Genomic DNA, 23,168 nt, shown 5'->3' with positions numbered 1-23,168 from the left:
TTGTTTTATTCACAGGAATGAATGAATGTATGGAGCAACAGCAGCAGCTTACGCTTACCAATCCCCAAGCACGCTGCCATGGGAGTTGGAGGCGCTTCATTCTTGGTTCTGTCTTCTAATTTACTCGTTGCACGCCAGCGCTATACTGGAGAAAAAAACACTGATTTTTGTGTAGTATGTACGATTGAATTGGAGTCTGATGGATCTTTTGAAAAGTAAAAAATTGAAGGGTTCTTTTGAAAATTAAAATCCAAAGGATCTTTTATGCAACATATGGGTAAATGACCCTTTTAAATAGGAAGAGAGGGAATGCAACATATGGGTAAATTAGTGATCACGATAAAGTGAAATGGTTGGAATTGGAGGCGCTTCATTCTTGGTTCTGTTTTTTAATTTCTTAGCACCCAATGAAACTGTATCTTCTGTTCATATAGCTAAAGTGGAAGTAAGATGCAGTGATGAAATATATCATTGAATTTCTCAATTTTCAAAGGTTTCTCTGTCATAGCTCATGGGAACAAACATGTGGCCTCATCTAAAATCAACTCTGAAGCAGAGTACCCCAAACATTAAGAGCAACAGAACAAACATGTTTATGTAAAGGGAGTCATCCCTGTCCCACCACCGAATCATTGTTACCCATCAAAAGAAAAGATGACATCGACTTTTAAGTTCTAGCTGAAAAGCACAATATAAGGCTAACAGCCTTCGACTTTGGGTAACAACCAATCCCGCCCTCTTTAAATATAAAGTCATGGATTCAGACGGTGCAGAATGAACAGAAATGTTGTTTCCTCTCTTCTTATGAAAAAATGCGTTGAGAAAAAAATTCTGATTACTAATCTTCTAAACTAAAACTGTACAAAAAATTGTACATCAAATCTCAAAGCCCACTCCATAAGCCCCATTGACAGCACAATCACCGGTTAAATTCATTCATTCTAGTAATCTACAATCTAGGAATCCATGATGATTAGGAATTCAGGAAATTTTATACACACAGCACCTTCACCTCCATTACCATCCAGTGTAGCTGCGAACACGTCAATGAGTAGCCGTGAACATGTCTACAAGGTAAACTGATGACTGAGCCTGGAGCTCCACCTGCCACCCAACCAAGACTTTTTGTTCATTATTCCGAAGAGGAACTCAATACATCAATAGCAACAGATAGTTCTGACTCCAGCACATTATCAGGGTTTGTTTCTCCAGCCTTGTGTAACTTGATGCCATTCTCTTCCCTCCCTTCTGCTGCAGCTACACACTCCTGGAATCTGAAGCAACTAATGAGATGGTCATTTGTTATTCCTGCAACCTGCATAAACGAGTATATGACAGTGGGGCCCACACTCCGGAATCCCCGTTTCACTAGGTCTTTGCTTATAGCATCGGCTTTTGGAGTTTTCACCGGAACTTGGCGAGGATATCGGAACCTGCTGACTATAGGCTTGTGGTTTACAAAGCTCCAGATATACTTGCCAAATGACCCAAACTCATCTATGACCTGGCATCAGCATATAGCAATTGAGGAATGTCCAATTATTACACATCTGTAAATTGGTTTGTGATAAATGACCCAAACTGCTGGAAATCATCAAAACTGTTAAATGATAGACCTTGCCAAATGCCAACTAAGAAAGTTGGCATGTTGAAAACAAGAAATGATTAGGTGCATGAATAACTCTTGAAATAAGGTATAATATGTCAGGCATAATATATAAGTTTGTCCTGTATGTAGGGCTGTTCATCCGGGCCGGATTTTTTTCCGGCCCAGATTTGATCCGGACCGGAACCCGCATGACAAAACCCGGACCTATACTGTCTGGGCCGGATATTAAAACATGAGTTACGCATTTTATACCCGGTGCCCAGTTTTATATACACCTCCAGTGGTTTCGCGATTTCCATTTTACCCCACCCCCATATCATATGATTCTCTTCTCTCAACTTTGGTAGGTTTCCGCCTCTCTCTCTCTCTCTCTCTCTCTCTCTCTCTCTCTCTCTCTCTCTCTCTCAAGCCCTAGCCTTCAAATTTCTGAGGCAATCTCTCTCTGTGCTCAGACCTCTCTCTCTCTCACGTGAAATCATGAAATCATCTCTCTATTCAAGCTTCAGCCGTCGTCTCTCTGTCTCGCTGTCATGTTTGTCTCGCCGGCGACCTTTCGGTAAGTCTCTCTCCCGATCTATGAACAATGAATATAAATTTGGGTAGATTTGCTGTTTCGGTGAACTGGGTCTCCTTATTGTGCTTGGAACTTGTTGAATGTGATTTGTCTTGTGTTATCTCCCATGGAAGTAGGCAATGGGGGGGCAAGGAACAGAGAAGACACAAAGTGGAAGAAGACTAAAGTGGATCTGTCAAGTTAGGAAGATGAGGGTTGGACTGTTAAATGGTAACTCGAAAAGCAGTGTATGGGTCTCCTCTCTCATACTTTTATTGATCTGTATGCTATATTTGCTAAGGATCAGTGTCTGTAACTGCATGTGTTTGGGAATCTTTGTCTGTTATATTGATGAACGAAAATGGGTTGCAGGTGTGAAACTCTTGGACGAAAAGTAGTTTTATTGTTGTATCTTATCGTTTTAATTGTTTCTCATGACACCCTGGCCAAAAACAGAAAAGAATTCACAAAGCCGCCACATTTTAGGAAAAGTAGTAGGAGAGGGGGCCTAAAAGAATTCACGAAGCTTCATATATTGTTGTTATGTCTGGCTACGTATTTGATGTATAAACGAATGATTTTCTACAACTGAGCTCCAAACAATTCCCAATCTGTAAGTAGTAGTCATAAATGCTATATATTCTGATTGCAATTCCACCTAAATCCAAGGGATCTTAAGCTCCCACTCTTATTTCCCAGTACAAATCTAAGGGTGATGATGAGAAGTGAATTGACCGGGAAGGTCTATTGTGCAACCATTTCAACCACATGCTCCTGAGATCATTTTTATAAATATTTGTGTGATTTTGAATCTGGGGTTTAATAAGTATTTCAGATTATTGATGACTCATGCATGAAAACTTATGCTCACCTAATATTCCAATTGTTTTTTTTTTTCCAATCTGGGTTTAGCAAGTATTTCAGATTATTGATTTTGGGAGAATTTCTTGGGTTTCTAAGCATGAAAGATGAAAACTTTAGGGAGAAACCATTACATTGCAGGAATATACTTGCTCACTTTTCACTTCCCATGCCAGTATATATGTCATTACTGTGAGTACTTACACTGTTCTTCAACTGACTCTTTTGCATAACTGTCCAGCCTTTTATCGAGATCAATAATGGTAGCCACTATTCTAGAGTGCTATTGTGTATTTAATTCCCTGATATCAACACATTTGTTGACCACAAATATGCTTTAAAATTTCTTTCTTGGCAGTTGGATGAGATTTGTTCAAGAAATCACCTTTGACAATCATGGGAAGGCGGGGAGTGAAGTTACTCATATGGTCCTCAAAATCCTGAACTCAGGTGTCCTTCCAGCCCATAGATTGCAATCCCACATTGGAGATGGAGTAAATGTTCAAATTAACACCATAATTAGTATTACTCAATTCATTTCAACATCAAAATTATACTAGGAATTGGTGTTCCTTTCCATGGTTTGTGTTTTTCTCTGCTGAAATATCTTCCTTCTCTTCAGTTTGGATGGCTGCAGAGAATATACTAGGAATTCAATGTGGCGGTTTGTCTCCAGTTTGGATGGCTACAAATAATAGACTTGAAGTTGTTATTTTGGTGTGATTAAACCACTGATGGAGGACTATGTTATTTAAATGTAACTCTTATCTTGTAATTTTATATTTTGTAATGTAATGTATATAATACAAAATAATATAATATTTAGTGTGTTGCATGCATATCATGATGAATATTGGATGTTTTTTTTTTTTGCATGCATTTAGTTAAAAAGTTAGCTAGTTGTTTCTAGGTTTATTTGTTTTTGACATAAAATTTCGTTTTTCATTTTTAATATATTTTTATTATTATAGATAATCTTCAATGTATAAGTAGTATGGCTTTCAAGATGACTTCTTGAAAAAATATATATATAGGCTTTGTAAGAAAAAAAATTAGTAGAATATAGGCTTCTAGATTAAAAAAAAATGATTTTCACCATTATCCTTTACTTATAAAAATCTAATAATATAGCCTTTGTTAAAAAAAATTAAAAAAATAAACCAGGTTCAGCCCAGAACCCGGATTTCCGGGTTGTAAAAATCCAGATACATCTGGGTTTTGGCCCGGATCACAACCCGGGTATATCCGGGCCGAAATCCGGCCCGGGTTTGAGATCCAGATTCCGGGCCGGGTATACCCGGATATCTAGTCCAAAACCTGAATGAACAGTCCTACCTGTACAGTACACAAATTGCACATGGAACAGGACTACAGTTCAACTACTTTGCTCACCTAGCAGACATGACCAAATGATAACTAAGCTGCCCCTGGTACATGCATCTTCTGCAGATGGAAATCTAAAAAGTGTCATAAGAATATGAGAATCTACCTTAGATATTTGACGTGCATTCTCAATGATAGCACGTAGCTTTAGCTCTGATAAGAGAGAGCTTGCCGTGCTTCCCGGTGCTATTATCATCTTTTCATTAAACTTTGAGACAGCAACAGGATCAAAATCTGCAAATACTTCCCTGCAAAAGAATATTTTCAGGAAAATAAAAAGACCAAGAAGCAAGGATAGGACAATGATTTCAAGAAACAAGTTATGTCATGGCCAATAGTTCAGACATGGATGTGTTGATAAATGAAAAACATAATTGAGTTTTCAGGAAGAATACCTAAAGATATGCCTTTTGATTAAAATGGCAGGCCATGTCAGTTCAGCCAAAGCACCAGAAAGGACAAGCAGCTCAAACAATTTCCTGGATGAGATTGGGGATATTCAGCAAAAAGCCAAAACTGGTAATATAATCAAATATCAAAAAGGGGTACCCCTTCAATCAATATGGAAGTAAGCAATGTTCTAATCCCATACTTGTCATCATGTACAGGAACCCCCCATTCTTCATCGTGGAAAGCAGCATAACATGGCTCTGGTTTCAGCAACAGAAAATATGTCAGCAAATAAAATCTACGAGAAGCATATAAGCACTGCAAGGCAACATCCAGGAGCAATGGCTTTCACAATCACATTGCATGCTGAAGCTTGAGTGTCATATACAATACAACTTACTGATACAGACAAGTTACTTTTCCCTAGTTTTTGTCTTCCCTCTCTAATTGGGTGCTTTCTCTTGAATGCTCTGTGTACTTGGATTGCATCCCTTTGCGCTCTTAATGAAATTTGAAAAACTTATCAAAGAAAAAAAGAATCACATCTTATTGTGGATGGATTTAAAGTGTCAAATCTCCAATCTTTTAACCAAATAACAACAAAACAGTCAGAGAAGCAACAAGAACTAATTAAACTTGCAAGACATATAGTATTTTAATTCATTCAAGGGAATCATAGTCATAGAACACAAACTCCAAGGAAAAGCAAACATCTGGATGCCAATTTTTTCTTTTTAAAATATTATCTCCAACATCAGATAAACTGCACAGTTATGCTCATTTCTAAACTTCTTGTAATGCAGTACCTCCAATGTAATTAAGTTATTAAAAAATACAAAAGGCAATGATGAAAGTATATCTGAATTTAAGAAAACTAAGAGACATGAAGTAGAGTTATTAGATCGTTTTGGACCAAAGTGACCTATCAGTACATCACATAAGATTGGGCTGGGAGAATATTTCACGACATGAAATTGTTCAACCATGTTTAAATTTATCATTTGAATGATGAAGTCGTAGAAACAGGGGCTTTTACTTGACTGATTTCTCAGTTTAATTGGTTTTATGTAAGAATTTAGATACAAATCAATAGTCCACATTTAAAAAAAAAAAAAAAAAAAAGAGAACTAACAGACAAATAACTTGAACTCAGGTCAAAATCTTGTCCAAAACAATTTAAAACTGGAAACCAACCACAAACATGTGCAGAGCGAATTACATTTAATAAAGCCCTAAATCTGATTGTGTCAGTCAGCCACACGTATTTCCTACTGAACTCTATCACAGCCATATTCTCATTCCTCCATTAATTAAACCCCTTCAGTCTATTTAGAAAAGATGTGTTGGTTCACTTTTCGGTTCAATAGAATGAGGACTGCAACCCTAGTCACTTGAATTAAAATTGATGCTGGACCAAACCAATCCAAAACTGGCTTTCCCAGAAAACAAATACTTCACATGACAACTTTCTTATTTAAATCTGAGCCCATATATTAAGAAATTAATTTGATGTACATTACTAAAAATTTTGGTTCTTAAAAGGCGATATGTTCTTCAAAATCGTGAACCTTTGGAAATTTCAGTAATTATCCAACTCCAAAGAAGAAAGAAAAAACCTGCATTCGGTGTCAACCACGCACATCGCTTCTTGGTCTGCAATCCCTCGGTTAAAGACTCCAAACCACCATCAGAAACCACACTTCTTGGCTTGGAAGCAGACAGCTTTCTCCTACTCCCCACACTATTCGACCGAATCAACCTGCCAGTAGAAGCTCGACTATGAAATGAATCCGTAGAAGCATCAGATGAACACGAAGCGCTTAATGACAAATTGAAGTGTAACAACTGCTCGTGCCGTCGAAGCATTGAAGACACATTGACAGAATGCAGCTGGGGAGAGGAAGTAGCAACCCGAGAAGATTTACAGGCTTTCATATCTTCGGTCAATGTAGCCTCCCCAGCTGGCTTCTCCATCTGTCTCAATGGCTTCGCACCAGCTTTTCGTGCAATCAACAATCCGGTCTTGTTCCCGTTCCCCGCTGGACCAAGCACTGGCCTTGCTTCCGAATCAGACACGTTCATAGACCTCACCCTAGGAGCTCCCGACATCATTAACAACCCCTTTGGTCCAATACAAATATCGTAACAAATCTTTCAAATCCTCAAAATAACGAATGCCGCAAAATCATCCAAAACCCACCTACAAAATCCACTGAAGTAAGCATTTTTTTTTTTTCTTTTGAGGCTCAAATCACTCCGGAAACCCTAAATCCAAAATTCAAAATATAAAAAGTCAATTCCTCTAGCTGATCCATTGACCTGGTTCCCCGAGCTGCCAGCACGGATTTCACTTTTCCACCATCAAATTCCCCAATTCCAGTCCCCTAGGGTTCGTTCAAAGCACTAAAACCCTGAAACAATCCAAATCCCACAACCCCAAAACCCCATTTTCCACCTAAACCCAGATTTCAAATCAGCACAAAACCCTAGAAAAGACGACCCACTTGGGGTTTTACGGACACAAATATGAACTTCATCAAAATCAGAAAAATGGGTTCACCTTTTTCTCTTTACCAGAGCCTAGGGTTTACATGTAGTCTTAAAAAGAGCTCTATTTTATTGTCTTCAAAATGAGCTTGGAAGAGCCTCGGAAGACTCAGATTCCGTTGCGCATTATGACAACTGAGAGCCTCAGGAAAAGTCTAAACTGCGTCGCTTTCAAGAGCGTTTCACACGAAGAGAAAAAGCTGACAAAGTTTCTGTGCGCAGTGCGTAGGTACACCTTTTCTTCCGAGAAAATGGAAGTGAAAGTTAGGGAGAAGATGCAAGAAATTGGGTTTGCAGTGGTTGATAGAATTAAATCGAATTGACGACGAAGAGAATCGAAGAGCTAACGAATGAAAGGGTGAAAGATGGCTTCGTTTAGTACAGGGAAACTGGGCAAGTTGGTTTTGGACTGTATTTTACTGGCTATGCCCCGTTGAATGGCTGTTTTCTGTAGCAAAATCTAATATTCTTATCTGAGGGAATGAGATTTTCTGATTTGCCTCGATCAATATCAGTTTCATTATCTTATTATCTCTTCTTATTATTATAATTTCTTTAAATTTTTATATAAATATTATAAATAATTTAATTTTTTCAAATTTCAATTTAATTTTTTTAAATTTTAAAATAATAATAATATTAAAAAATAATAATTTAATAATATTTTATTTAATTTTTATTTTTTATTTAAAACTACCACATCTCATCTCTGAATTCAAACCAGCCATACTAATACATCTATAAAAATTAAAATCATCAATTTGAATAAGCAAAGTAAATTTCCAATAAAAATATAAATACATGAGAATCTGAAATCACCATTTTTTTCAAAATTTTAAATTGATAAAAAAAATAATTTTTTATTATATCCTTGACTCACATTCTCATGTGTGAATTATGCTCCTCACCCAGTGGCAAATATCAAAAATACATCATACCCAAAATCAATGTACACACTTAGTGACGCAAATGGCAACAACTAATCTAGCTTTCGAATGCAACATACTCTTAGATAACTTACCTAGATGCATTTTGTTTTTTTTTTTTTTTGAAAAGAACCTCTGTAAAACTTTCATTCATCTTCCTGTGTTACATCTTTATCATTCTTCAGACATCCCACAATAAAGCCTGGGACCTCCTCTATCCAAACTTGTTCCCCTTTCATAACTAAAGCTCTTTTAGCTAAGCTATGAGCAGTCGTATTCTTAACTCTAGACACAAACTATATAGACCAATGTGGTCTGTTACTAAAGTATAATCGTATGTCTTCCACAATAGGACTAAAATTAAAAGAAACATCATCCTTGTCAATCACAGCATGAACCACTACCTTTGCATCTCCCTCGAAAATGGCCCTTTGGATATTAAGTTCAGAACATACCTCAACTGCTTTTCTCAAGGCATAGCTTTCTGCTACTGCTGCTTCTACCACATTCAGCTTCTGATCACAGACAGTTACCAAAGCCTCACCTTGTTCATCTCTTATCATGACTCCTATTCCCATTTTCCTTCTCTTCAAGTCCAAAGATGCATCCCAATTGACCTTTACAAAATCCCTCTTTGGTTTCTCCCATTTTACCCTTCCTGTGTCTGTTTTCTGTACCATCTCATTCTAATTTGAAGCCAACTGAGAGGCCTGAAACTCATGCAAAGCTGCCTTTGTAGCACTGAACGAGTTCTTAGGACATGCCATTCTCCTTTCAAACACCCAATCATTTCTTCTCAGCCACACCTTCCTCAACAATACAGCCATCTCCTCCATCTGGTCCTTTGTGAGTCTGTCCATAAATTTCTCCCATAGAGACATAAAGTTCCATTCAGTTCTGGCCCACTTTTTGACACAGCTTTCATCATTTCCCCACAAGTTATTGGCTGCAGGGCACTCCCATAAAGCATGCATAATTGTTTCCTCCTCTGCATCACACAAAGGGCACCTTTTTTCCTCAATCACCTTTCTCTTGTACAGATTTTCTTTTGTGGGCAGCAAGTTATTTGCAGCCCTCCAAATGAATAACTTGGTCACTCCTGGTACCTTCAAGTCCCATATTCTGTTCCATCTATCGTCCCTCTTCTCTTCTACTGAGCTTTCCCCTTGGTTTCTTCCCCATAACTCCAGCTGTAAGTAATATGCACTCTTCACTGAGAAAAGGCCTTTCTGAGATGGACCCCATACCAATCTGTCTTTTGTTCCTCTACTACTTAAGGGCATACTTAGTATTATTTCAGCTTCCTCTGTTACAAAAATTTCTCTAATCTTGGCTTCATCCCATTCACCTTTCTGAGTATCAATCAACTCCTCAACTTTAGCATCTTCCTGCAGCACCTTCACTGGAGATTGAACAGCATAAGAAGTAGGGCTTGTCAACCACTTCGAACCCCATATTTTAATCTCCTTTCCATCCCCTACTCTCCACCTCAACCCTTCTTTCAAAATGGTCCTAGCTGAGCATATGCTTCTCCATATGAGAGATGGTTGTGATCCCAATTTTGCCTCCATAAAGCTCCCATTTCTAAAGTATTTTTCTCTAAAAATCACTGCAGCCAAACTAAGAGGATACTTGAGGATTCTCCACCCTTGTTTTGCAAGAAGGGCAGAGTTAAAACTCTCCAAGTCCCTAAAACCCATTCCCCCTTTCAGTTTCTGCTCACTCAGCCTTTCCCATTTCCTCCATATCAGCCCTCTACCTTCCTGCTTTTTTCCCCACCAAAACTTGGATAACATCCCATTAATATCTTTGCACAACCTACTAGGAAGTTTGAAAACCCCCATAGTATAAGTTGGGATGGATTGCAGTACAGCTTTAATAAGAACTTCTTTCCCAGCTTGGGACAGAAATCTATTTTCCCAACTGACAATTCTCTGCCAGATCCTCTCTTTTAGGCTTCTAAAAGTGTTGAATTTAGATCTTCCTACAATAGTAGGGAGCCCCAAATATTTTTCATATGTTCCACAAACATAATTCTGGCCTGCCTCCTTTATAGCCTGTATTTCAGCTGGCTGTGAGTTGTTACTAAAGAACACAGCAGTTTTATCTTTGTTGAGGAACTGACCCGATGCCCTTTCATAAACTTGTAGCACTTCTTGTAATCTTCTCCATTCTGCAATTTTTGCTTTGCCAAATAAGATGCAATCATCTGCGAAGAGGAGATGATTGATGCTTGTCCCTCCTCGAGCCACTTGCACCCCTTTGATCCAATGATTCTTCGCATAATAGTCTAACAGACTACTTAATCCCTCAGCACATATAATGAATAGATAGGGTGACAAAGGATCCCCTTGTCTCAACCCTCTTGAAGGCCAAAATTTTAATCCAGGGATTCCATTAATGAGCACTGAGTATGAAGCTGTTCTTACACATTTCATCACTAAATCTACCCATTGAGTACAGAAACCAAGTTTATACAGCACAGCCTCCAAAAACTCCCATTCCACTCGGTCATAGGCCTTTGACATGTCTAGCTTCATGGCCATGCTTCCCACCTTCCCCTTCTTCCTATTTCTCATTGAGTGTAATAACTCATAGGCTATCATAATGTTGTCATTGATCAGTCTTCCAGGCAGGAAAGCACTTTGTTTAGGGGAAATTATTTCAGCTAAAACCCCTTTGAATCTGTTTGTGATAGTTTTAGAGACTATTTTGTACAAAACATTACACAAACTGATGGGTCGATACTCAGTCACTTTTCTAGGGGACTTCGTCTTTGGGATCAAGGCTAAGTAAGTGTAATTGAGAGTAGGATCCAAAGGACTACCATTCAGAATTGCCAAAGCTGCTTTGTTTACTTCTTCAGAAACTATTCCCCAATGATTTTGATAGAAGCAAGGTCCAAAACCATCTGGTCCAGGTGCCTTCAGAGGGGCCATTTGTTTCACTGCTTTCTCCACTTCCACTGCTGTGAATCTTCTTGACAGTTTCTCATTCATCCTCTCAGTCACCCTTCCACCCATACCCACTAAACATGCTTCAATCTCAACCTTGCTTGGCTTTATAGACTGAAAAACAGTGCCAAAGTAATTTCTGAATGTTTCTTCCACCTGTTTGAATCCACAAACCATATTGTTACTTGGATCTTCTATTTCTTTAATGAAATTTCTTTTTTTCCTTTGATTAGCACAAGCATGGAAATACTTAGTGTTTCGATCTCCATATTTGTACCAATTTGTTTTAGCCCTTTGTTTCCACCAGAGATCCTCCTTTTCTAACAGCAGATGCAGATCTGTAGTAGTCTTCCTGATCTCTTCCACATTACCCCTGCTTTCCTCAGCTTGTAGTCTCTTTAAATACTTTGTTTTGTCTTCTATTTCTTTCCCACTCCTCTGCCTCTTTGACTTACTCCATAACTGAAGAGCCTTTCTACTATTATTCAGTAAACCCATAACAGTTTGGTTATGTGGTCCATCTTCTCCCCAAGCTTTCCTTAAGACCACCTCACATTCCTTCTCTAAAGCCCAGCAAGCCTCATATTTAAAACCTCTTTTCTTTTGCCTGAGTTGTGCCACTACCCTTTGATCTTGTCTATTTAAGTGCACTAACAGTGGCTTATGATCCGAAGTTCTAGCCACTAACACTTCCACCCAAGCTTCAGAGTAGATGTCCATCCATTTGGGGTTTGCCACAGCTCTATCTAACCTTTTTTTAGTAAAAGTTGAGTCAGCATGTGAGTTGCTCCACGTGTACTTGTCTCCCCTCCACCCCAGATCATGCAAATCTCCTTCACTCATCACCTCCCTGAATAACTCCATTTGTCCATCTGGTCTAACCTTTCCTCCCCACTTCTCATCAGCAGTTAAAATTTCATTGAAATCCCCTACTATCAACCAGCCCTCACCACCCTTTGGTTTCAAACTCTTAAGCATGACCCATGTGTCTTTTCTTTTAGCTGTTTCAGGTGCTCCATAGAAGCACGTAAGAAGCCATTTACTTACCCCCTCCTCTATTACCCAAGCACTAATATGTCTTTGTGAATAATTCACAATATCCAGCTGCATATTTTCATTCCATAACAGAACCATACCACCCCCTTTTCCCACTGCCTCAACTTCAAAACAACCTTCAAATCCCAGTCTTCTTTTTATTTTCTCACATTTCATCTTTCTAAGCTTAGTTTCCATTAAGAAAACTAAGTTGGGTTTATTACTCTCTACCATTAAGCAGAGGTCCTGAACTGTCCAAGGATTCCCCAATCCTCGGCAGTTCCAGCTTATCATTTTCATAATAATTGGCGGGGCTGAATTTCAGCCTCCGCCATTCCAATAGGGGCATCAAAACTGCCACTCCACTTCCCTTTCTTGTTTGCACCCCCTCCTTCTTCATCAAACATTCCCCTTTTCTTTTTGGTTTTTTCTTTTTTAACTAACTCTTCTGTTTTGTGTTTTTCTCGAGCTCTCCTCTTCCATACACCTAGTTTTTCTGACCTGCTTCCTTCCACCCTTTCACCCACTTCCTTGCTCCTCAACTCACTACCAACTTCCTTCCCCATGGTCTCAAACTGAACTGCAACATCCTGCAACCCCGTTTCCATATTTTCTTTTTGACCATGCATAGTAATTAGCATGGTTGATTCATCCCTTTCCTTTACTCCCTCGACCCCATTACTACTACCTAATTCCCCACTGTCCTCCCCTTCCTTAGTTTTTTCATTCCCCTTTAATCCCCTTTCCTTCCCTTTTTCATTCACCTCAATTCCTTCTACACTTTCTTCCCTAACTCTACTGCCCCCCTCTTTATTACTTCCCCCACTACCTTCAGCATAAGGCATATTCTCCTTCTCCTTCCACCACCCATTCCTTTCCTCATTTTTTTGCATTTTCACAAAGAAATTATTTCTATAATCTTGCTTGGCCCTCAACCATTGACCATACTGATTTTCATCCCCTACTATCCTGCCTCCTTCTTTACACTCATTTAGACCATGCTCTATACAACCACAGGAGAAACATATTCTAGGCATCTTTTCGTAACTAAATGGGATCCAGATCTCATTGCCTTTAACCATCAGAGTTCTCCCTCTTGCTAGAGGTTGATTGAGATCCATATGGATCTGAACTCTCAGAAACTTCCCCCATCCGCTGCCATCTCCCTGCACATCCACCCTTCCCACTGTACTCCCAATCTGTTCACCTCGGACTTCCGTCATACAAGATAACGGTAAGTTGTGAAACCTTACCCAAAAACTTTCTGAGGTAAAGTTCACTTGTTTCAATGGCGTAAAGCCATCGAACTCCTTCAACACCACTAACTGGTTGTCAAACAGCCATGGTCTGCCTGACCAGACCTTCTGTTTATCAGCTATGTTACCAAACACTATAGCAAAAGTATTCGGACTCACCTCAGTGAATTGTGCCTTCTTACTGATTCTCCAAATTTTTGCCAGTGTGCTTTCCATCACCTCCTTACTAATCAGCCGGTTCGAACAAAGTTTTCCGAGTAAAGACCTCTGTTCTTTCATCAGCAGATCTCCCGATACCTCATCATCAATCTCTATTACCATTTTTTCCTCTTCTCTCAACCGTAGTTCCTTCCATTTTTCCTCTAGGTCTTCCATCACGTCGTCACCTTCACTTACGCCTGAATAATCTGCTTCCCTAACCGCCTTGACCTCCAATACCTCTCCGCACCTCAGCCGCACTCTGCTTCCACAAACCTCCAGAGTTAGCCGGGGCCACCTCCAGATTCCTTTTTCCGTTATAACTGCCTCCAGCACTACGCACTCACACCTTCCACTCCTTTTTCAGAGAGAAAAAGAGTGACTACCAATGTGCCGACCTTGATAAGATGCATTTTGTTTATTGATAATGGAAATGATCCACCTTGAACTCCCTTTGTACCTCAAACTTCTCTTTTATAATGCTAAGTATGCTTGATTAGGATTAAAAAAACACTAAACTCCTCACTAATAAGTGTCAATACTAATAAGTGAATTGACACACAAAATATTTAATTTTATGGAATGAAATGTAAAATTAGAATTCGAACTCGAGTTCGCTCTGATACATGTAAAATCACTATTTTTTTTACTACAAATTTAAGCTAACGAAAAAAATGTAAATTTAATTATTTATTATATTCCTAACAAAGAGGGATGAGCATTATTACAAATAGGACTGTTCATCCGGGTTTCGAACCGGGTATCCGGGTGTACCCGGCCCGGAACCCGGTTTTTAAATCCGGACCGGATTTCGGTCCGGGTCTATCCGGTTATGACCCAGACCGAAATCTGGGTGCATTCGGGTTTTTTAAAAACCCGGAAATCCGGTTCCGGGTATTACCCGGATTTCTTCTTCTTCTTCATTTTTTTTTTTTTAAACTTGCAAAGTTACAGTCGCTGGTGTCATAGACCATCGGAGCACAAAATTTGTGCTCCGATGTGCTACACTAGACCATTACAAAGTGTCGGAACTTTGTGTATATTACAAAGTTCTTCTATTTTTTTTTTTTTTTAAACTTACAGCCGCCGGTGTGCTACACTAGACCATCGGAGCACAGATTGAGGGCCACCGACACGCCAAGCAGAAAACCACCGGAAGAAACCTCCACCGCCGCACGTCTTCCACACCCACGACGTTCCTGTACCCACAATATAGAAATCTCTGTTTTTCAGCATGAAAACAGAGCAAAACGTTATACGTCCAGCAGAGCCCAGCCACCGGAAACCGCCACGGTAGTGCCCCGTTATACGTCCACGTTTCCTTCCTCAGCCGCAGATAACGCCGGTCATCACTTATCCCTTTTCAGGTCGTCACCGCCAGCAGAAGACGCCGGGGAACGAGCCTCCACCGTCTGACGCCGATTAGTTGAAGGTCAACACCTTCGCAGCAACCCCCCCAACCCGCAGACGTTGCATGGTATACGTATCTCTCTCTCTCTCTCTCTCTCTCTCTCTCTCTCTCTCTCTCTCTCTCTCTCTCTCTCTCTCTCTCTCTCACAGTGTCGTTCCGCTGCCTCTCTGGTGTCGTTCTGCTGCCTCTCTCAGTGATCATCACTGGAGTCCAGGACGTTAGGTCCTTAAATCACTGAGACTTATAACCCGGTTCCGTTGCCCTTAGTTAAGTGGATTTGAAAAAAATCCGGGTGTTGGGTTTAAACCCGGGTTTCGGGTTTAAAATCCGAAACTCGGTCCGGTTTATCCGGGTTTTAAAAATGCGGGTTTCGGTCCGGACTAAGTCCGGGTCGAAACCCATAACCGGACACCCGGTTATCCGGGTTCCGGTCCGGACCGGGTAAAACCCGGTCCGGATGAACAGCCCTAATTACAAACACTCAAAAAAATAACGAATATAGCAAATAGCTTAACAGACAATAAATTGGAAAATGATACCTATTAATTAGTTTAATCTTATAGATGGCCATGGACAAGGCAGTTGTTAAAGCAATGTATTAATAGGGTTCTTTTATGCTTTAGATCACATTTAATTCTGTATATCTTAAGTTTGTTTTAATTCTTTTTGGTGCATCATGTAATGATCAACCCAATGTAAAGAGGAGAATACAAGATTTGAATGGTTTAGAGCAAGAGTCGATGAAAGATTCAAGATTTGTGCAGGCGATACCTGATACTGATAGCCTACTGCATTTTCAGACTTGACTTTATTTAATTTTAGGCTATTGCATCTTCAGAAAATTAGAAAGATTCTTCTACCCCAAATTTGTTGAGGTTTCACATCAAGATTCTGAAGCCCTGGACATGAAGATACCGACTCAAACTGTGAAACATGATCTGATCGACTAATCCTCAGTGTGATAAATTCCAAAAGGGAAAAAGGTCAAAAGCAAAGCCAAGCAGTAAAAGAAAGGCGTATCCTTTGTCGACTGTCGTATATTAGAAAGAGAGATTTCATTCTCTAAGATCTGCAAAAGATGGGTTGACATGGCATGCAACCATTGGACTATCACCTTAACGCAGAGAAGTACTGGAAAAAAGCATCAAATTCTAAAGTTAATCAGCGTTATTTTTCGCTCTACCTTTTTCTGTGATCTGTCTGAGGGTATATCACGACAGAATTTGTAGTTTGAGATGTAAAATATAAAGCTTGGTATATTTTGTCTTCATTCTATGATAATAGATTGAAGGGGAACGAAGCACAGACCTTGAAGACTTACAAATGGAGGAAAACAAACCCATCTAGGAACCCAATGAGCAGGCAAATTAGTAAACTTCTTAGTGACGATGGGTGGTATATAAAACAGGAAGAAAATTTTCCAGGGCAAAAGAAGAAGGATCCTTCAGATTTGCTATTTACTCGAGACACAATCAGCCGACCTTCGGCATTTTGTTCACAAAAGCTATGGAAGTTACTAAAAACTTCTTGACAGACTATTATAAACCCAATTATAAGATTTACTTTTATGTAAGAGCAAGGTTGGGGAAAAGAGGACGTCTAAAAGCACCCGTCATAGAGTTAACCCATTCTGGAGTCCCATCAGAACACAAGCTGATCCAATATTAGCTAGGATATGTAAATAGTGCCTCTGCCTCTCAAGTCAAGGATAACATCATTTTACCATTGAATATAACACCAAAAAGGATGCCCTGAACACTGTCCTGCTTAAAGAAATAAAACGAATCATTTGTGCTTCCACAGTTCCACGTCCATGCGATGAACTGAAATTATAAGATCCGAAAATGGCATCTGCAAGCATCCAACATAACGAATGAGTTAGTGACATTCGTTGGCAGTATAATTAACAGTCTATACTTTATACAATTATGGTCTCCAATATTCAGTATGAGTTTTGTTTGCTAGTTATCGAGTTCTAGCTACAAGTTTTGCAAGTATTCAGCAGTAAACAAACTATCGTTCTCCATTGTTTGTGGCTAGCTTTCCTACATATTTACATTATTGCAGAAGCATATGTTTCTTTTAGCAATAAAATCACCATCTTCTTGATGTTTATCTGCATGTCAGTATGTCACCATCTCCGCTACATGTTATAACTCGTATCCTAAGTGAGCCATCATAATGGATGAAAAGTTTTCTTCTGTGTAGTTCCTTCCAGAACATATTAACATTTTGAGAAATCATGGCCAGCATTCCTAACTCAACAACAAATTAGATAAGAGTATAGCACAACTAAAGAAGATGATGGATATACCCTAGTAGACCCCTGCCTTGCCATGTGCGGGGTGTCACTGTAAAGTTGATTGGTGCACCCTGCCTCATAATTGATATTGGTATTGCACGACCTTGATTTATCTGAGCTTCAGAAGCAAGCCTTTGTGCCAAATTTTCACCAGCTTCAACACTCCCAAATTTGACAATCTGATCTCCCAGCTGTAAACCATCCTCTGCTGCTGGTGATGCATCAGCTATCTCATCAACCATGGCATATGGTAAACTGACAACCAGATCCACATCCATGGAGTTGGGAGAATCTCTCACTACAACACCATGGAAGGATGTAGATGGGCCAGCACTGGGAACTGCAGAGTGTTGGCTGTTTGACCCCTCTTCATTGCCTTGCATATAAGCAAAACATGCAGTCAATGTGTTGCTACAGTTTTACTCACGTAGACATGACCATTTTAGCTACAGTTTTACAGGGACAAGACAGGAAAAAAACTCATAATAATAGAAGTTAGAGAACTTCACAGTTCAAACTGAAAATTATTCTCATTTGCATGTTGTTATACCACGCTAAGTAACCCTGTATTTAAGATAGATGAAAAATCCATTGCAGGTAGAAAGTCATGCTTAGCATCTATTTAAATGTAACTCCTGTGTACTTCCAATGTGCTTGGGTGGTACCCACATAGCTTCTATTAAAAAAATTCCACTTACCAATCTAAAGAAGTTAATGCTTAACAGCTTGAATATTTAAAACTAAAAATTGGCTGCCATAACCAGAACCTGCATGGCTAAGCAGGTAAACCCTACCGTCAAACAGCACACTACTTGTCAAGCTAGATAAAGCCAAAGTAAGCAGGTTCTCATAACTACAGACACTGTACAAGTAAGACCCATTAATAAAGAAATTTTCTTCATCTTCAAGCGAAACAATATGCAATGTTCAATTAAGTCAAACAAAACAAATCCTAACTGATAAACCATTTTGATATCATGTTGAAACGCATAGGATCAGAACAAAGATATGTAGCTTTTGGGGAAAACCCCGTAATGTCTACTTCAAGGAACTAACATCTCACAGAATCAAATTTGACAAGACATTAGATTTCATCATCCCAGATTCCCACATGTGCATGTGTAACGCCCCAATGAAAGGCCCAAACCATATGGCCTATACTCCAAAAGGACTTGTCAATGATACAATTGGAGTGCCATTGGAACCTTATAAAGAGCAAGAATTTCTCCTTCCCAAGCAATATGAGATCTCATACACCACCTACCCTTATCCTTATCATATGAATTATAACAATCTCCCCCCTTAAATTCCCGATGTCTTCGTCGGGCCAGTCCATTGTAGATGGCACAACTCAAGTCCCATATTTCTGGTTGGAATAGACTCTGATACCATTTGTAACACCCCAATGGAAGGCCCAAATCACACGAAATATACTCTAAAATGACTAATCAATGATATAATTGGAGCCCCATTGAAACCTCATAAAGAGTAATAACTTCTCATTTCCAAGCAATATGGGATCCCATACACCACCTACCATTATCCTTATAATATGGGGTATCATAGCATGAACGTTGCGGAAGTGGATATCTTATGGGGTAAATGAGGCACTTACTAAAGTACTATGAGGCAAAACTGGAACCCAAGGTTCTGTAGAATAGTATTAACTAAGAACTAACAAACAAAGAATGGGATAACTGCCTATGACACAACAACCAGAATTAAGTAGCTAATCCATTAGGCTTAATAATTGCAACTCCTTACAAAAACTTCAAGAACTCACATAATTCTACAACTAGGACAGCATTAAAATAAAACAAACATTTTGGAAAACATTGTATTATCCAGCTTACAGTCGGGATCTAGAATACACATAAGTTTGTAAAACTTTCTGAATACTGCCACAAAATTCTGAACAAAAAGTATCACAATTAGTGAGCAATAATAAGAAAAAATGTCATCTAGTGAGCACTAACAAGTATCACAACACAGTATAAATAACTTACTGTTCATTCAAGATCCACATTGTAGCTAGAAATTCTATATCTTCTGACCAACAAAAATTTCATTTACTCACTTGAAAGAAAAAGGTCATTAAACTACCAAAAATAAGGCCCCCAAGTTAAGGACCTTTAAAAAGATTATTTCGCAGGGATCCATCCAAAACGTTGATGGAAAGGCTGACTTGGCATGCCATACATCAAAAGAAAAAAATAAAAACTAAAACTAAAAAAATAAATTGGTAAAAAAAACTTAAGGGGTAAGGTTTGCCCTTCCTCCACGGGGGAAGAGGAAGCAGAGGGCTCCGTTTCCCCTCCATATTTATATTATTTTTATTTTTGATATGGCATGACACATGAAAGTAGAACTCCAACAGAAGATCCTTCACTCAGTGACTTTTGTTTTCTTTTTATTTGGTAGTTAGAGGATACTTTTACAAGTGAAAACAGAAGGACTAAATTTCAATTTTTCCTTTTTGCTTTAATACGCAAATGTTGCTACCTTCAATCAATGAAGTTCCACCAAGTAACATCAATTGATAATACTTTCTGTAATATCTTTCTCAACAAACCTAGGTAGAATGACATTTATTTCATCTATTTACCTTGGTCTGTTGGGGGTGAAGACTTAGAAGGGAGCCTTGCTGAATGCAGAACCTGTATGTTCTGATTTATTTTCTCTGTTATCTCTCTGTGATCACTCCGTAGCTCTGCCCAATAGAGAAGAAAATAAAAATTAAGATTAACAAAACGATTTTGACAGAAACTTCTGCTATGAAGAGTAACACTGATAGAACTTTCGAAGTTGCTATAACTGCAGTTAAATAATAACCAAGCCCTTAAATCAATAGTATATTAATTACATCACTTTCAGTTGCATAGATAATCCGAACAAATGGGGCTCACTAAAAGTTTTTGGCCATCTATTGTAGCTGGCATCCAAAAGGGTATGCTGAAGCTCAAATATTATGAAGTCTCCATCTCCACAATTACTTTTCTTCATTTACTATATAATATCATCATCACGATGCTTTAAAATTAGGTACTTCACTATGAATATTAACATTTTGAAAGCATAGGTATTCAATCTTGGTTATGATTACCAAGTTGAAACGAAAGCAAGGGCTCCCACACAATAACTCTCATAATAACTTAGATTATTGTACTCATTCCTCATGAAGGCTTCAAAACTCTGTAAGAACTCGAATTCAATTTGAACAAACAAGACAAAGTGTCATTGACAGTCATATGTAAGTACACAAATGTACATATATGCATACATATATATATGCATATATAGATACCTAGATATATAGAAGATCACATTTTCTGCCATCCAACCAACAGGCATTCTACACTATGCATATCAAGCTACCAGCATTGACACAATACACCCTCAAACTACCAAGAAGTTGTAATATACGATCTCCATTAAGATCCAACTGTCAAAATTGTGTCATCTTATCTATTTTTACCTGTCTTTCATTCATCTTATCTATTTTTACCTGTCTTTCATTCATCTCAACGACCAGAATTAGAAGAAGATACTATTTTTCAATTTTTAATAGTTTGAAAATATAATATGTCAATGTTACTACTTAGGAGTGCAAATTGTAAAATGCCTATTAGTTGGTGAGTGTAAAATATATTTTTCTTCCTATATGTGCGTTATGTATGCGTTATTTTCGTTCAATATGCTCCACCTTTAGTTTGTATTTATGCTCTAAGACCTTTACAGCTGATAACAAGCACATGCTCATTGCGCAATTCAATGAAAACACAGCAAAAACAACCATCTTACCAGAAAGACGGTGCCGCTCTGCTCGCACCCCTGGAATGTCAATATCCGAGCGAGGAAACCCCTGCATAAACCAAACAACAAAGGCCCCAGAATCGTCAAATCTACAATACGTGTCTTTGATCGGCATCTACACCAAGACTACGCTTAGTTCCCGATAAAATAAAAATAATAATTAAAAAAAAAAAAAAAAAAACGTTCATAGCACCTACATCGTATAACTTATATTTCCCAGTAACTTGGGAAAAAAAAAGGCTAAACTACACTGAGACCAACATTACCACTTTTCTCGTTGAAAGAAATTTCCGTAATTCGTCCTCCATTCTCTAATTAATCAAATAGAGAGCGTAATAAATCGATAAAAATTATTTATTTAAAACAAAATGGAGCTCAACCTACCGGTTAAAAAACAAGCAGAACACGGAAAAACTAAATCTTTATTTTTCCCATTACTCAGCAATCAAACAGAAAACTAACCCAATCTCAAATCCGAAACGACAGTATGCGTAATCAAAATGATGGGGAATAAACAAAACACCTCAGAATCGACGAGATTGCCAGAAAGACCGGGGCCGCCAGGCTGACAGAGGCGGTCGATGATGGAGTTCATCTCGGCCTCTATGGAGCTCCTCTTCTCCATCAGAGTCATCGTCTCCGATTTTAGGTTCGTGGCCACCATTCTCTTCCCTGTTCCGTCCGGATGATTTTATCACCGCCTTCAGATAATACTGCCTACTGCTGTGTTTCGAGCAGCGAGTTTGGTATTTTGTATACCAGACTCCAGAGGCAGGGAGGCATGAGAAGTCTTTTGGTAGGTTCATAGTGGGCAGTTTAGTAAACTTGTATCGGATGCATCATGCATGTGTGTGTAACAGTGTGAGGGAGTTTTTTTTTTTTTTTTTTTCTTTTTCCAAATGCTTGGGCACCTAGATATTATTTTATTTTTTATATATTTTTAAGTATTTTTTAAATCATTTTAATTATTTTAAAAAAAAATTATAAATTCATTAAAAAAATATTTGCATGAATAACTTTATTTCTAAAATTGTTGTTGTTGCAATGAGAACAAAGAGTTAGCATCATTTTAATCTACAATAGTTGCCATAAGGTCAAGTATAAGTCCATTATGTGTCAGGGAGGTGAGGAAGTTAATGCAACTATATATGTGTGTGTGTGTGGGGGGGGGGGGGGGGGGGGGGGGGGGGGGATGCTCATAGAAAAAGGAATGGCAAGAGGGATTGTGCAAGGATCTTGCTCTAGGGTTTTTCAGATTTTGATAGATAAAAAAAGGGAGATGATTTGGGTTTGGGTCTTCAATTGAGGAGTTATAGAATTAGAGCCCAATGAAAGGATATTTCATGCTATTGTCTAGAATAAGATTTTAGAATGCTTTTGTACATCTTTTAATATATGAGAATTAAAGCACAAAACTATGGATAATTTTTTTTTTTTTACTTTTTGATTTGATGGAAAACCCATCAACCTAACATGGGACCATGGTTATGAATTCTCAAAGACACATCTTTAACTTTGGTAATAGTTTAAATTGCTCATTGTTTTTATGTGAAGTGAATCAAGATGATTTCTAAATTGTCTTCAAATTCTAAACCCAGAGTGGGAGTTAGATAACCATATGAAATTAATCTCATAGTATTTATTAAAGAGAAATGATATTTTCAATTCTAATGTGTGTGAGTTCAGTATATTTACTTTGAAAAAAGTGAGTAAATTTAAAATTCACGTGAAAAAATTAAATTTTTAATGGGTATAATCTACTTTAATCGAAGAGAGTACGCGAGACTTACATATGTTAAAGTTGTATCTAACATTATTCTTTATTAAATATTCAATCTTATTTAGGAAACTTAATACAAGAACAATTACTTCATATAACTATCTTTTATCGCACTTTAAACTTTAAAAATATAGGATGATAAGTGTTAAC

At 38.3% G+C, this 23,168-nt stretch overlaps 3 protein-coding genes across 3 annotated transcripts; all 3 read right to left on the bottom strand.

Moving 5' to 3' along the window:
- Positions 1 to 775: 775 nt before the first annotated feature.
- On the bottom strand, positions 776 to 7,820 carry LOC122296415 (probable GMP synthase [glutamine-hydrolyzing]). The gene is made up of 5 exons (XM_043106097.1): positions 6,413 to 7,820; positions 4,999 to 5,056; positions 4,802 to 4,885; positions 4,513 to 4,654; positions 776 to 1,504 (listed from the first exon to the last, which is right to left on the bottom strand). The coding sequence occupies exons 1-5, from the start codon at positions 6,906 to 6,908 to the stop codon at positions 1,133 to 1,135; spliced, it is 1,152 nt and encodes a 383-aa protein (XP_042962031.1). The 5' UTR covers positions 6,909 to 7,820; the 3' UTR covers positions 776 to 1,132.
- A 1,135-nt stretch (positions 7,821 to 8,955) lies between these two features.
- Positions 8,956 to 13,889, bottom strand: LOC122296963. Its single transcript, XM_043106758.1, has 2 exons — positions 12,744 to 13,889; positions 8,956 to 12,327 (listed from the first exon to the last, which is right to left on the bottom strand). The coding sequence occupies exons 1-2, from the start codon at positions 13,887 to 13,889 to the stop codon at positions 8,956 to 8,958; spliced, it is 4,518 nt and encodes a 1,505-aa protein (XP_042962692.1).
- Positions 13,890 to 16,539: 2,650 nt separating this feature from the next.
- On the bottom strand, positions 16,540 to 22,024 carry LOC122297442 (26S proteasome non-ATPase regulatory subunit 9). Its single transcript, XM_043107490.1, has 5 exons — positions 21,762 to 22,024; positions 21,227 to 21,287; positions 20,031 to 20,135; positions 17,438 to 17,801; positions 16,540 to 16,974 (listed from the first exon to the last, which is right to left on the bottom strand). The coding sequence occupies exons 1-5, from the start codon at positions 21,900 to 21,902 to the stop codon at positions 16,953 to 16,955; spliced, it is 693 nt and encodes a 230-aa protein (XP_042963424.1). The 5' UTR covers positions 21,903 to 22,024; the 3' UTR covers positions 16,540 to 16,952.
- Between the last annotated feature and the right edge of the window lie 1,144 nt (positions 22,025 to 23,168).

The sequence above is a fragment of the Carya illinoinensis genome, chromosome 15 (assembly GCF_018687715.1).
Source record: "Carya illinoinensis cultivar Pawnee chromosome 15, C.illinoinensisPawnee_v1, whole genome shotgun sequence".
Classification (NCBI taxonomy): domain Eukaryota; kingdom Viridiplantae; phylum Streptophyta; class Magnoliopsida; order Fagales; family Juglandaceae; genus Carya; species Carya illinoinensis.
The sequence above is the reverse complement of the archived record's forward strand: the minus strand, read 5'-3'. Positions and strand labels throughout refer to the sequence as shown.

Excerpts from the sequence above, each read along its gene's own strand:
- LOC122297442 (XM_043107490.1), bottom strand. The coding sequence starts at position 21,902 with ATGGTGGCCACGAACCTAAAATCGGAGACGATGACTCTGATGGAGAAG. Across the intron at positions 20,136-21,226 it reads AGAGCGGCACCGTCTTTCTG|AGCTACGGAGTGATCACAGA; the intron begins GTAAGATGGTTG and ends TCTATTGGGCAG. Across the intron at positions 17,802-20,030 it reads TTCACCCCCAACAGACCAAG|GCAATGAAGAGGGGTCAAAC; the intron begins GTAAATAGATGA and ends CTTATATGCAAG.
- LOC122296415 (XM_043106097.1), bottom strand. The coding sequence starts at position 6,908 with ATGATGTCGGGAGCTCCTAGGGTGAGGTCTATGAACGTGTCTGATTCG. Across the intron at positions 4,886-4,998 it reads GTTCCTGTACATGATGACAA|GAAATTGTTTGAGCTGCTTG; the intron begins GTATGGGATTAG and ends AATCTCATCCAG. Across the intron at positions 4,655-4,801 it reads ATCAAAAGGCATATCTTTAG|GGAAGTATTTGCAGATTTTG; the intron begins GTATTCTTCCTG and ends ATTCTTTTGCAG.
- LOC122296963 (XM_043106758.1), bottom strand. The coding sequence starts at position 13,889 with ATGGAAGACCTAGAGGAAAAATGGAAGGAACTACGGTTGAGAGAAGAG. Across the intron at positions 12,328-12,743 it reads GCAGGTCAGAAAAACTAGGT|CTGGATATTGTGAATTATTC; the intron begins GTATGGAAGAGG and ends GAAAATATGCAG.